Here is a 14,833-nt window from a genome sequence, read left to right on the forward strand (position 1 = left end):
ACCGACAAATCAAATATAAAGAAGTTTAAAATTATTGATACGCACAACATGCATTCATATAGCATTTTTAACATTGTAAAACATCCCAAGGTGCTTCACAGGAATGGGACAGGAAAGACATTTGGCATCAAACCACAAAATGAGATATTAGTACAGGATACAAAAAAAATAGATTTTAAGCAATGAGAAGGGGTTAGAGAAGTAGAGAGGCAGATAGGGTCACGGAAGGAATTTCAGAGCTCAGGGCAGGGCCACCCAATGGTGGGGCGAAGTAAATCAAAGATGTGTAAGGGGCCAGAATAGGAGGAGTGCAGGGATCTCAAAGGAGAGTTAGAGGGTACAGATATCAGGAAGGGCACCACTGTGGAGGGGTTTGAACACAATGGGCAAAATTCTCCCAAAAAAACTAAGTGTCAAATTTGTCTAAGAACTTGAGTAAATCACGCTGGTTTTTTCAGTAGGAGTTCAGAGAAGAATCTCCCACACACTGTGCTGAGTGCACCAGCGTGATTCACTCCAGAAATCAGGGCACAAGGTCTATTCCCACAAAAGATAGCAGCATAGCACTGAGCAGGCCACTGCGCATGTGCCAATTTATCAGTGCTGAGATCGGCACAGTGGCTCCTCTCTGCAGCCCATCCCCGACTGCTGGCCTTCCTCCCTCTGCTCAATCCCAAAATGCAGAGGGTCAGTGGGAACCCCCCACCGCCCCCCCCCCCGGCTCATCCCGACCAATCACCCCCATCTGGCCCTGCCTCTATTAGGCCTCACCCCATTGGCACTGCCCCATGCCTAATGGGCAATACCAGTGGGGCCCAGGCTAGGACTGCCAGGATGTCAATGCTCAGGGGACACCGTACCCCTGCACCCGACCCTCTGGATGGCCCTGATTGCCCCTCCCTTCACTCCATGGAATCCCTACAGTGCAGGAGGTGGCCATTCAGCCCATCAAGTCTGCGCCAACGACCATCCCACCAAACCCCTATCCCTGTAGCCCCACAAATTTACTCTGCTAGACCTCTGACGCTAAGTGGCAACTTAGCATGGCCTGTCAACCTGACCTGCACATCTTTGGGCTTATTTAAAATATATGCAAATGTTAATTTAAATAATTTATGCCATTGAAGCCACCAGAAATCCAGCACTGGGAGACACAGTCGGGATAGGACACCCATGGATTAGGCACTGCTGGAATCTCTCGGCCCGCTACGCTAAAAAATTAGCCCAGTGGGATGGAAGAATCGCCCCCAAGAATTAGAATTATAAAATGGTGGCATTACTGTGGATGGGGAACCAACATTCACAGAGGTCGGTCAACAGGACTTACTGCAAGTCAGGATACAGGCAAAAAGAATGGGAAAGCCAATATGTAATCAACAATAGTATGAAAATTTAGCTTGAATTTTAATTTAAATGTCAGGAAACAGTGCAATCTTGACATTATTGAAAGGGAAAACCTGCAAAAATCAGATTTCAGTGAATGTCACGAAAGCCTTTAATATACTGTTCAAACATTTCGCAATTACACGCATGAATAAATAGCAAAGTCAAGTTTCTTCTTTGGGTACAATTGGCAATCAGAGCACAAATTGTCTTCAAAAGTACACTAGTTTTCATTTTTGAATTTTATGCCCAAGCTAACGCTGAAATTTGTGTAATTTATATAACAGCAAGATAACATCTTCTATAGGCCTGTGCAATCGAGGAGCGTTTCAGAATGTGATTGTCTTTTGATTTCAAATCCAAAACATTCATTGATGTATTTAAAAATGGTAACCTGCACAATTTTATAAATACAGCTAAAAAGAGAGGTTTATCACCAAAAACATAATTTTTAATAACAAACTCAAATCCATAATCTGTGATCAATACAATTTTAAATCATTTCAAATTACTTTAAAACACTCTACAGTTTAATTTACATCCATGAGTCAGTTTCTAAATTTTTGCTTTAATACTTAAATGTTTTTTAAAAATCTCACTGATATCCTTGTTCCTAATTTTAAAAGCCTCTAAAGCACCCTTAAAGGCGTACAAAGAGGGGAAACCCAGCCTGGTGATTAATTTGATTTTGGGCATGACTAGTTTTATAGGAGGAGTCAGTTTCCAGCACACCATTTTTCAAAAGTGTCAAAGACCACAGAAATCCACATCCACAGAATGTAACCCATACTTGAAATTTGGTCACTGGTCCTGTGTTGAGAATATGAACAGATTAGATCCAGAGGCAGCAAGGGAAAAAAAAACTTCAATTTCATCAAAAGTTTGACAAAAAGAGACACAATTATAAGCATGAACTCACCTTTTTCCTTTTATCCTCAAGCCTCTGGGAGGCTGAAGTGTGAAGATCTTCTATTGACTCTGCAATTGGTTTATTTAATGTTTCTGGAAGGAGGAGTCCAAGAAATCCTCCTGACATTCCAGCAATCCCAAATACAATGAACGGCATGGATGGGTTCAGAGTCCTCTATAACACAAGAAACCTCAGCTCAATATACACTTGATTGCACACTGTTATGGAAAGACAGGAATAAAGAGACAGGGGTAGACCATTTAGCCCCTCAAGTATGTTCTGCCATTCAGTGAGATCATGGGTTATCTGTGACCTAACTCCTTACGTTTTTAACAAAAACCTATCAAATTCATATTTAAAACTGATAGCTGATTGTGCATCAATTGCCATTTGCAAGGGAATTCCAAACTCCTACCACCTATTGGGCAGGATGTCATAGGGTACTTGCATAGAAAGGTGCTGTAAGAAAGGAAGTGATGGAACAGAGTATCAAGCAGGGATCAGTGTTAAGAAAGTTATGAGCAAGTGTTGTAAACAGGAAAGCAAATAGTCTTTTCAAGAGGATTGGAGGACAAGAATAAGGAAGTCTTGGTAGAATTGGGCAGGGCTTTCATTAGAGCATGCTTTTTGTATTGTGCATTGTTAATATCCATATCGAAAGACATGGTTACAGGAGTGGCAGTCTTCTTCCTTTGTGATCACTTGCTAACAAGTATGATTGTCCACCTAAGAAACTGATGAGCCCAATTGAGCCGCATCTTTGACCTCACACTTGGCAGTTGTTGCCTTCGGTTCTTGGAATTTAGATCACTGCGATTATTTTCTCAGGCCCCTTTTCGGGGCCTCCACTTGCCATTGTGTGTCCTTGAAGAGTTGTGAACCTTCAATGAGGAGATTTCTCCAAGTAGGTTTCTTCTGAGCAAGGGTTACCCAAGCGATGATGTCCATGTTGTATTTCTTGAGGTAGATCTTCAGGGTGTCTTTGAAGCATTTCCTTTGTCCTTCTCATGTTCAGGAGTCTTCCTTGAGTTGGGCTACAAGATGATTTGTTTTGGCAGTCGAGACTTTGACATCCTAAACACATGGATGGGCCAGTGAAGTTGATTGGGATGATCATGGCCTCAATGCAGGTGCTCTTGGCTCCTTCAAGGACACTGATGTGCCTGTCTGATATGGAGAATCTGTACCAGACAGCGCTGATGGTGCCTCACCAGGGCCTTGAGCTGGGGTCTGTACATGGTCAAGTTTCTGAGCTGTATAGAACAGTTGGGGAGATGATTGCCTTACACACGAGGAGCTTGGTATCAGCCTGTATGTCGCAGTCATCAAACTCTTATGACTTCAGGTGTCCAAAGGCAGCAGTTGCAAATTGGATACAATGTTAGACCTCTGTATTGATGTCAGTGTTAGATGAGAGGTGGCTCCCCCAGTAGGGGCAATGTTCCACATTTGAATTTCTCCGTTGATCTTGATGGAGGGAGATACCAGATCTTACCCTGGGGAGAGTTAAAAAAAGACTTGAGCCTTGACTTTGAGGCTGAGGCCAATTCTTCAGCATGCTTCGCCGAAGGTGTCAAGTTTGACTTGGACATTCTCTTCTGAGAGTAGAGATGGCAATTTCATCACATACAGAAGTTCCACAAGTGACAACAATGTCATTTTCTGCACGGATTTTAACCGGTTGAGGTTGAAAGGTTTTTCTTCCATTCTGGAGATGTCCACTCACCTGGGAAGCTTATTCTTGATAAGGTGAAGGATGGTGGCAATGAATATGAAAAGGGTGGGGACGATGACACATCTCCGCTTGACTCCAGTCTTGACCTCGAAGGTTCCAGGCTTATTTCCGTTGGTGAGGATGGTAGCCAACATTGTCCTGTCATGGAGGAGTTGGAAGATGCTGATGAATTTCTCTGTACCGCCTTCCTTTGACAGGGACTTCCATAGTACTTCCTGGTTAACTGAGTCAACAACATTGGCCAGATCGATGAAGGCCATATAGAGTGGTTGATATTGCTTCTGGCATCTCTCAAAGTTGTCATGCAGTGAAAATCATGTCTGCTGTTCCATATTTGGTTGCAAAACACGCTTGCTTTCCAGAAAGATTACTTCAGAGACTGGGACAAGGTGGCTAGCAAGGATTTGGGCAATGGTCTTCCAGCAATGGAGAGTAGGGGATTCCTAGCAGTTCACAAAGTCCGCTTTGTCTCTTTTCTTGAAGATGGTGATGATGACAGCATCCCTGAGGTCAGCAGGAATGTATTCTCTGTCCCAGATTTTCAAGAACAATTGACAGTGATGATGGGTGATCTCCTCTTCTCCAAGTTTGAAAGTCTCCACTGAAATCCCACCCACTCCTGCGACTTTTCCATTCTTCACGTTTAATGGCAGCTTCAAATCGTTCATGGTTGATAGAAGTCCAAGATCATCTTTGATGGGGAGTTGGAGATTTCCTCAAATATGTTCTGATATGATTGTATCATGGTTTATAAGTTTTTCTCTCAAAGTGGTGGCTTCTTCTAGTAGGTGCCTGATGCAGGACATCTTCTAATGTAGGTATGATGTTGCACATCCTTCACAGACTGGTTCAGTTCCAGTGGCAAGGGACCTCAACAATTGGGGATCTCCCTACTAATACAGCCTTCATCTGTCTTTGTAGCCATTGATATCATACAAGCACCTTCCGCATGATCCACCAATGAGGACTGGTTTTGGATTGTGTTTTGTCTGGATCCTCCCCTTCAGCCTCACCATTATGGGTGACCGAACCCAGAGTTTAAGACTCCCAACAGCATCGCTCTCAGGTTCAACATCCATCATGGCAAGGTGACAGACCAAGGAAAGGAATGGAAAGTAGTACAGTGAAGTCGACTATGTTCCTGGGATGAGAATAAATTGGGTCTATATTCTCGAGTTTAAAAAGATGTGAGCTAATCTCATTGAAACATACAACATTTTGAAGGGGTAGGTAGAGCTTGTTTCCCCTCGCTGGGGACTCTAAACCAAAGGGGCACAATCTCAGGTTAAAGGACTGCGATAAAATCCAGAGTTGTGCATCTTTGGAACTCTCCATCCGAGGATTATTAAAACTCCATCTTTAATGGTATATTCAACACTGGGATAGATTGTTGATCTCCATGGGAATCAAAAGATTATGGGGAGCCAAGTGGAATTGAGACAAAAGATCACCCATGATGGTACCGAATAAGGAATCTGGTCTGAGGGGCCTTAGAGTCCACTCCCGCTCCTATTTCTTGTGGTAAAGTTCTCCAGTTGTGATCTATCCAGCGTTTTAAATGATTGAAGCAAGACTTCTAACTCCTGCATTCTAGTCTTCTCAGTATAAAAACATTCCATTAACCTTTTAAATTATTTTCTGTATCTGTTCATGACTGGTGATGCCAAGATCACCAATTTTCTTGGGACCTCCAATGCTTATAGATTTTCACCATTTAGAAAGTGCTCTGTTCTATCATTTTTAGATCCACGTGGACAACCTCACATTTGCCTAAACTGAAGCCTATTTAACCCTAGTGACATCTCTTTGTAATTTGATGTTTCCATCGACACTTTACTATCTATCTTGTGTCACTGGCAAATCTGGGTGACTTCCTAACCCAAATTCTAAGTTAATAACAAATGGAGTTATTAGTTGAAACAGATTGTGGGAAACCACAATCAGACTTTGCATTCAAGTACTGGTCCATCATCTCGAACACCTGCCACTCAGTCAATTTCCGAACCAAGGCAATAATTTATTCTCAATTCATGAGCTTGTAGTCCAACTAATAGTTTCTTATGAGGTTTCCAGAAATCCATGTAAGTAACACCAACAGGCATTCTGCAGCCACTACTTCTGTCATTCCGCCAAATAAATGCAATCAGGTTTGACAAGGTACTGCATGGTAGATTGTTGCATAAAGTTAAATCTCACGGGATCCAGGGTGAGCTATCTAAATGGATACAAAATTGGCTTCTTGACAGAAGCCAGAGGGTGATTATAGAGAGTTGTTTTTTCAAACTGGAGGTCTGTGACCAGCAGTGTGCCTCAGGGATCAGTGCTGAGTCCACTGTTATTTGTCATTTATATTAATGATTTGGATGAGAATATAAGGGGCATGGTTAGCAAGTTTGCAGATGACACCAAGATTGGTGGCATAGTGGACAGTGAAAAAAGTTATCTCCAATTGCAACAGGATCCTGATCAATTGGGCCAGTGAGCTGACAAATGGCAGATGGAGTTTAATTTAGGCAAATGCGATTTTGATAGATTGAACCAGGGCAGGACTTACTCAGTTAATGGTAGCGCGTCGGGGAGAGTTACAGAACAAAGATCTAGGGGTACATGTTCATAGCTCCTTGAAAGTGGAGTCACAGCTGGAGAGCGGCGAAGCATGCTTGGTTTCATCAGTCAGAACATTGAATGCAGGAGTTGGGATGTCTTGTTGAAGTTGTACAAGGCATTGGTAAGGCCACATTTGGAATACTGTGCGCAATTCTGGTCACCCTATTATAGAAAGGATATTATTAAACTAGAAACAGTGCAGAAAAGATTTACTAGGATGCTATTGGGACTTGATGGATTGAGTTATAAGGAGAGGCTGAAAAGACTGGGACTTTTTCCTCTGGAGTGTAGGAGACTGAGGGGTGACCTTATAGAGGTCTATAAAATAATGCGGAGTATAGACAAAGTAGATAGTCAATACCTTTTCCCAGAGAAAGGGGAGTCTAAAACTAGACGGCATAGGTTCAAGGTGAGAGGGGAGAGATACAAAAGTGTCCAGAGGGGCAGTTTTTTCACACAGAGGGTGTTGAGTATCTGGAACAAGCTGCCAGAGATAGTAGTAAAGGCGGACACAATTTTATCTTTTAAAAAAACGTTTAGATAGTTACATGGGTACGATGGGTGTAGAGGGATATGAGCCAAATGTGGGCAATTGGGATTAGCTTAGGGGTTTCAAAAAAAAAAGGCTGCATAGACAAGTTGGGCCATAGGGCCTGTTTCCACGCTGTAAACCTCTATGACTCTATGAGGTTCATCAGGCATGACCTACCTTTTACAAATCTATGATGGCTCTCTCAAATTGGATGAAAAGTTTCAAGGCATTCAGTCACCCTATCCCTAACTGCAAACTCTAGCAATTTCCTAACAGCAGATGGTTGATTACCTGGTCTATAATTCCCTGGTTTCCCTGTCACTTTTCTCAAAAAGCAGACGGCAGCACAATGATTAGCACTGTTGCCTCTCAGCACCAGGGACCCAGGTTCAATCCCTGGCTTGAGTCACTGTCTGTGTGGAGTTTGCACATTCTCATGTCTGCGTAGGTTTCCTCTTTGTGCTCCGGTTTCCTCCCACAATCCAAAGGTGTACAAGTTGGGTTAACTGACCATGCTAAATTGACTCTTACAGTTAGGGGGACCAGCAGAATACATACGTGGGGTATAGGGATCAGGCCTGGGTGGGATTGTTGACGATGCAAGCTTGATGGGCCGAATGGCCTCCTTCTGCACTGTAGGGATTCTATGAGTCAATGATTCTATGAGTGGTAAGAGTAATTTTGCAATCTAGAGAAATGGTTTCCAAATCAAGATAACTTTTGAAGGTTATAATTCAGGCATCTGCAGCTTTCTCACTGACTTCCTTTGAAGCCCAGGGATAGAAAGCATCTGGTCCTGGGATTGAGGCTTAATGAATGGAAACATGCTGAAGGTCACAGCTGCTACAGTATTATTTACCAGATCACTTTGTATGATACGATTGAGAAATGATTCTAACATTAATGCTTTAAAGGGGATGTCCCTCAACAATGAAATAAGCAATGTTATAAAGATCTTTACAAAAAGGATTGAACCAGTGATCACAAAAAGTATCATCTGATCTTAGGACAGGCGTTTAGCAACTTCCTACCCAACAACACTGGGTCAGGGACACATTGCTGAGAGGAGAGAGAACCTTCCACAGATAGTAGCCTAATTAATAAGCAACACTGCTATGAATCCAAGACTTCTCTTTTTAAATTTAACAGTAATTGAGAGCGATTACATCGGGATAAATCTGCTCTCAAGCATCAAGTGCTCAAGTTCACTTAAGCTGTTTATCATGTTATCCAAACCGCTCGAGATTTACACTAAATTACATTGTCTGATTAAACAGCATTTAACGCACAACAATTAACTTTGCCTGGTTTTAATAGATCTTCAGTGAATTAAAAAAACTGTATCAGAGTGGGTGCACCTCACAAAATGTCTGTGAAATCACTCTGGCATTAATGGGTATGAACACAATGCATTTATTTGCAAATTCACTATCATCGAATTACAAAAATCTACAAGAGACCATTTAGCCTATTGTGTCTGCACCAACTCTTTGAAATAGATGTCCATTAATCCCATTCCTTTTCTTTGTCCCAATAGCCTTGCAAGTTTTTCCTTTTCAAACCTATAACATTTCAGGTAGCACGTTCTGACTATCAACAACCTTCTGTATTGCATAAAAATTTCATTTTTCACTGTTGGTTCTTTTAATCATAGATGCCCTGCAGTACAGAAAGAGGCCATCCGACCCATCGAGTCTGCACTGACATTCCGAAAGAGCATTCACTCAGGCCCTCCCCTCTGCCCTATCAAAGGTTATCCCACACATTTGCCACGGCTAATTCACCTAACCTACACATCTTTGGACATTAGGAGGCAATTTAGCAATTAAATCGGCAAAGTTTATTTATTAGTGGCAACCTCTGGGCTGCTGCCAGTGCCTAGTAATAGTGGGGCTAGGAATAATGAGATCCTACAGCTGAATGCGTGGCTGAAGGATTGGTGCAAGACAGAGGGTTTTACATTTGTAGACCATTGGGAAGACTTTGTGAGGGAAGGGCACCTGTACAGGAGGGATGGGGAACATTTAAATGGGAAGGGCACAAATATTTTAGCTGGGAGGTTAGCTGGAGTGTTTCGGCAGGGTTTAAACTAATATGGAGGGGGGGTGGGGTGGGGATGAGACCAATAGCTCAGTAGGCACTGGGATTGGGAGTGAGTTGGGTGACAGGGTAAGTTTGGATGAGAGGAAAATTCCCCAGGAGAAGGGGGATCCGAGTGGACCTGGAGGTCTGGAGTGCACCTGTTTTAATGTGAGGAGTGTGACGGGTAAAACGGATGAACTTAAGGCCTTAATGCTCGTGAGGAATTTAGATGTGGTGGCAGTGACAGAGATGTGGTTAAAGGAAGGGCAACACTGGCAGCTGAATATTCCTGGGTACAAGTGTTTTAGGCACAACAGAGGAGGGTCGAAAAGAGGTGGGGGAGTGGCGTTGTTAGTTAGAGAGCACATCACAGCGGTGCAGAGGGAGGATGATATAGAGGAGTTAGGAATTGAGTCGCTGTGGGTGGAGTTGAGGAATAGGAAGGGAGCAATTACTATGCTAGGGGTCTACTACAAACCACCCAACAGCCCGCAAGCAGCGGAAGAAGGTATATGTAGAGACATTCTGGATAGGTGTAGGAAGAATAGGGTTGTTGTAGTGGGAGATTTTAATCTCCCAGGGGTGGATTGGAAGGTGCCTAGAGCTGGGGGTTCGGATGGGGAGGAATTCGTAAGGTGTGTACCGGAAAGGTCCATGGAGCAGTATGTAGATAGCCCAACTAGAGAGGGAGCTATACTGGATTTAGTTCTGGGTAATGAGCCGGGTCAGGTGGTTGAGGTTGCAGTAGGTGAACATGTGGCTAACAGTGACCACAACTCTGTCTACTTTAGGATATTAATGGAAACAGATGAGTGCGGTCCTAAGGGGAGGGTGCTAAATTGGGGGAAGGCTAGCTACAGCCGAATTAGGCAGGAACTTAGGGATACAGACCGGGAGAGGCTATTTGAGGGCAAGTCCATGTTCGGCATGTGGGAGTCTTTCAAGGGAAAACTGAAATGGTTGCAGGAAAGACATGAGCCGGTTAAGAGGAAGGATGGGAAAGGTAGAATTAGAGAGCTGTGGATTACTAGGGACATTGAGGACTTGGTCAGGAAGAAACGAGAGGCGTCTGTTCGGTCTAAGCAACTGGGAACGGAGAGAGCATTGGAGGAATAGAGAGAGAGTAGGAAGGAGCTCAAACGGGGAGTTAGAAGGGCAAAAAGGGGGCATGAAATGGCTTTGACAGACAGGAGTAAGGAAAATCCAAAGGCTTTTTACTCCTATATCAGGAACAAAAGGGTGGTTAGAGGAAAAATCGGTCCTCTCAGGGACAGAGGAGGGGAACTGTGCTTACAGTCTGAGGGAATGGGGGAGATCCTGAATGAATACTTTGCATCGGTATTCACGAAGGAGAGGGGCTTGATGTCCGGTACTGTCTTGGAGGGAGCTGTAGACCAGTTGAAGGAACTATCCATTACGAGGGAGGAAGCGTTAGGGCTTTTAGGTAGCATTAAAACTGATAAATCTCCGGGGCCTGATGGCATTTATCCTAGGCTGCTTAGGGAGGCAAGAGGTGAAATTGCTGGGCCTCTGACACGAATCTTTGTCTCTTCTTTGGACACAGGTGAGGTCCCAGAGGACTGGAGGATAGCGAACGTGGTACCATTGTTTAAAAAGGGTAGGAGGGGTAACTATAGGCCAGTGAGTTTGACGTCAGTGGTAGGCAAGTTGATGGAGAGGATTCTTAGGGATAGGATGTATGAGCATTTAGAGCGTTGCGATCTGATTAGGGACACGCAGTATGGCTTTGTTAAGGGGAAGTCTTGCTTTACGAATCTGGTAGAATTTTTTTGAGGAGGTGACAAAAACGGTCGACAAAGGACAAGCCGTTGATGTCGTCTATATGGATTTCAGTAAGGCGTTTGACCAAGTCCCTCATGGTAGGTTGGTTGAAAAGGTTAAGGCTCATGGAATACAAGGCCAGGTATGTAGATGGATTGATAACTGGCTTGGTAAGAGGAGACAGAGAGTAGTAGTGCAAGGGTCCTTTTCCAGCTGGAGGTCGGTCACTAGTGGTGTGCCTCAGGGCTCAGTACTGGGACCTCTTCTATTTGTAATATACATAAATGACTTGGAAGAGGGAGTAGGTGGTGTGATCAGCAAATTTGCAGATGACACTAAGATGGCTGGATTGGCGGACAGTGAGCAGCAGTGTCAGGCAATACAACGGGATATAGATAGGCTGGTATATTGGGCAGATAAATGGCAAATGGAATTTAATCTTGATAAATGTGAGGTGATGCATTTTGGCAGAAATAATGTAGGGGGGAGTTATACAATAAAGGGTAGACCTATAAAGAGTATAGAAATGCAGAGGGATCTGGGGGTGCAAGTGCACAAGTCTTTGAAGGTGGCAGTACAAGTGGAGAAGGTTGTGAAGAAAGCTTATGGTATGTTAGCCTTTATAGGAAGGGGTATAGAGTGTAAGAGCTGGAGTCTAATGTTGCAGTTGTATAGAATGTTGGTTAGGCCGTATTTGGAGTACTGCGTCCAGTTCTGGTCACCTTACTACCGGAAAGATGTGGAGACCCTGGAAAGAGTGCAGAGGAGGTTTACCAGGATGCTGCCTGGTATGGAAGGACTGGGTCACGCAGAAAGATTGAGCAAATTGGGGCCGTTTTCCCTTGAAAGATGGCGACTGGGGGGAGATCTAATAGAGGTATATAAGATTATGAAGGATATAGATAAAGTAAATAGTGGTAAGCTGTTTCCTAGGTTGGAAACGCACATTACGAGGGGCCATGGGCTTAGGGCGAGGGGGGCGAGGTATAATTCGGATGTTAGAGGGAGGTTTTTCACACAGAGGGCAGTGGGGGTATGGAATGCTCTGCCAAGCAAGGTGGTGGAGGCAGGTAAGCTGGAGTTGTTTAAGAGTTACTTAGATAGGCACATGAGCAGGATGGAGATGGAGGGAGAAGGAGACTGTTTTAAATAAGGTTCAGGAGCCTTGGGGCGTCCCTGGGAATCAATTGATTCCTATGGACCTTCCAACATATCTTCTGGTTCACTTGTTTCAGCTGGGGATTCCCTTGAATGTGCGTATAAGGATGTGGATGATACTGATGTTTTTCTCTTTTAATCCACAGGTGCTTCACTCCACCTTGTTGTCCAACAAGGGGCATACACGCGATGGGTCGTACAAGGGCTGCTCTTGGTTGTTTCAAGAATAGCCTAGTACTTCATGTCATTAGTGCACGCTTAAACTGGACCAGACGCTGGTCAACACGACAGCTCAGTGACTGTCACTGTTTGCTGTGCAGATTCATGGATTTGGGCCGGTGTCTGCGGGAGTGTGCACATTCTCCCTGTGCTTGCGTGGGTTTTATCCAGGTGCTCCAGTTTCCTCCCACACCCCAAAGATGTGCTGTTAGGCTGACTGGTGTAACAAATTGTCCCTAAATTAGTCTTCCCTCAACGTGGAATGCCATAAGCGTAGACAAGGGTATGGATGGAGAGGGGGACTCGATATTAAAATGACAATGCGGGCTCGTTGGGCCGAAGGGCCTGTTTCCCAGGCTGTTTTGTTCTTTGTTTGTTGTAGTGTCACAAGTAGGCTTACATTAACACTGCAATGAAGTCATTGTGAAAATCCCCTAGTCGCCACACTCCGGCGCCTGTACAGGTATACTAAGGGAGAATTTAACATGGCTAATCCACCTAACCAGTCTTTCGGACTGAGAGGGGAAACTGGAACTCCCAATGGAAAGCCACACAGAACATGCAGACTCTGCATAGACAGTGGCCCAAGCTGGGAATCAAACCCAGGTCCCTGGCACAGTACCTTCTGGTTATCAATTCTCCTGGAGCAGAAACGGCGTCTTCCTAACTATACTATCAAAGTCATTTGTAATTTTGAGCACCTCTATCAAATCTCCCTTTAACCTGTTCCCCCCGTAACAAGAACAATCCCAACTTCTTACAATATTTCCACATATCAGAAGTCCCTCATTCTTAGTACCATTCTAACAAATCTCCTCTCCTTCAGACCTTGACGTCCTTCCTAAAGCATAGTGTCCAGGATTAGACACAACAGTCCAGCTGAGGCCACTTATTTCAAAGTAAATTTCATACACCTGAGTTGAATGCCCAAATGCTGAGATTCCACACAGTAAGGCAAATCTGGGGGGAGGGGGGAAAGCAAGTTGAGACTAACCAGAGATGGTACAAATGGAGCCAGAATCCCACCAACTCTGCACGACATTGAGCAGATTCCTAATCCAGCATTCCTGTGTGGAAAAAAGCACACCAATTCAGTGCAGGTTAAAAATTAAACTCCACAAAGTTTCAGAGGTCAATCACATATCAGACAGTACAAAGCACTGCCCTCTCCGACAGGCAAAATATTACAACGTGGAAGATATGACATCAATTTTCCAGTGTTAAGAATCTGATGAAACAGAAATTTGATCATAAATTATATTTCTGAACACACACAGATACTTACTTCAGACATTTAGTTTTCATTCTCTGTATGAGAATTAACTAAACCACTTCCCCCGGACGCAATCTGGACATTACAGATTGGATTTCCTGGTAATTCAAAATGAGAATGCCTCCCCCAACCTCCCACCTCATACTGCCTCTTCATGCACTCGAGATACGTATATGGACTCCTCCTGAATTACTGCATTCTCTAACTAGCATTATTCCCCCCTTAACATGTCCTTCCTCACCATCAATCACACAGAGAAATCTTAAAGACAGACAGATAGGTCAACCAATGGGTAATACGAATGCAATATTCTGGATAAATTGGACCTCAGGAAAGAAATTATCAGTGAAACCTGATCCACAAGAGCTGTTGCTTAAAAATTTATTCATCACAATCAAGGAGAAGTATTAGTGGGAAACGGGCTGCTATTTTGAATCACTGGGAAGGTGCGGAAAATGTAATCTGCTATATGAAGGATACCAATAAGGGTGAATTCAGCAACTCTGTGACCCCTTACTGCATTAATGCCAAGGTGATTCGGTCCATTCTAAAATTCTTTGAACATGGCACTTTCTACCCCTTTGCCGCTGGGATGATGGGAGTCGACAAATTGCTCCTTTAATTCCCATCCTACTCGTCACATGGAGAAGCCACTGAGAGTGGGAAAAATATCACCAGAATGTTCCATCGTAACCAGTAATGAAATCAAAAGACATGTAGAGTGACATCAGAAAAGCCAGCATGAAATCTGTCCAGAACTGCAAGTGAGCCTGTCTTACTTAATTTTCCTGTTAATATTTTCTGTAGAATTGTGGGAAACACTGCTTTCTTGTAGCACACAGTCAAGCTGGATTACAAGTGCAGCTGAACACCTGGTTTCCAATTCCAAGTTATTCAAAGTGGTTGGTGGAGGCAACATGATTCTATTGTTGAGCTATTGCAGAAGCAAAACAGCCCAATCAGTCTGGGACACGTCTATCCTCAGTTCCTACTTCTCATGCCTCTGTAAATGAAGCAGATGATTGAATTTCTTAAGAAATAATCTTACCTGTTCACTACTTTGCTTTACTCATCTATTTGATGAGGTGGAAGTAGTGTTTAAGAATCAAACCCTGACTTGTACTTAATGCAAATTTAGTCACTTTACGATAA

General features: G+C 43.6%; 1 protein-coding gene across 2 annotated transcripts in view; it reads right to left on the reverse strand.

The window, feature by feature from the left end:
- The window catches only part of slc22a15 (solute carrier family 22 member 15), a 58,925-nt gene that overhangs the window by 3,800 nt on the left and 40,292 nt on the right, over positions 1-14,833 (reverse strand). The window contains exons 10-12 of one of the 2 annotated variants that reach the window (XM_080205409.1): positions 13,403-13,475; positions 2,303-2,467; positions 1,478-2,193 (exon numbers count right to left, since the gene is read on the reverse strand). In XM_080205409.1, the coding sequence (XP_080061535.1) occupies positions 2,185-2,193; positions 2,303-2,467; positions 13,403-13,475 (247 nt within the window). In that variant the 3' untranslated portion in view covers positions 1,478-2,184. Of the gene's footprint in view, positions 1-1,477; positions 2,194-2,302; positions 2,468-13,402; positions 13,476-14,833 lie in introns of those variants that run through there. The other variant, XM_080205408.1, reaches the window with a different exon arrangement.

Source organism: Carcharhinus amblyrhynchos, chromosome 17 (assembly GCF_965287045.1).
Source record: "Carcharhinus amblyrhynchos chromosome 17, sCarAmb.v2.hapA, whole genome shotgun sequence".
Taxonomy (NCBI): Eukaryota; Metazoa; Chordata; class Chondrichthyes; order Carcharhiniformes; family Carcharhinidae; genus Carcharhinus; species Carcharhinus amblyrhynchos.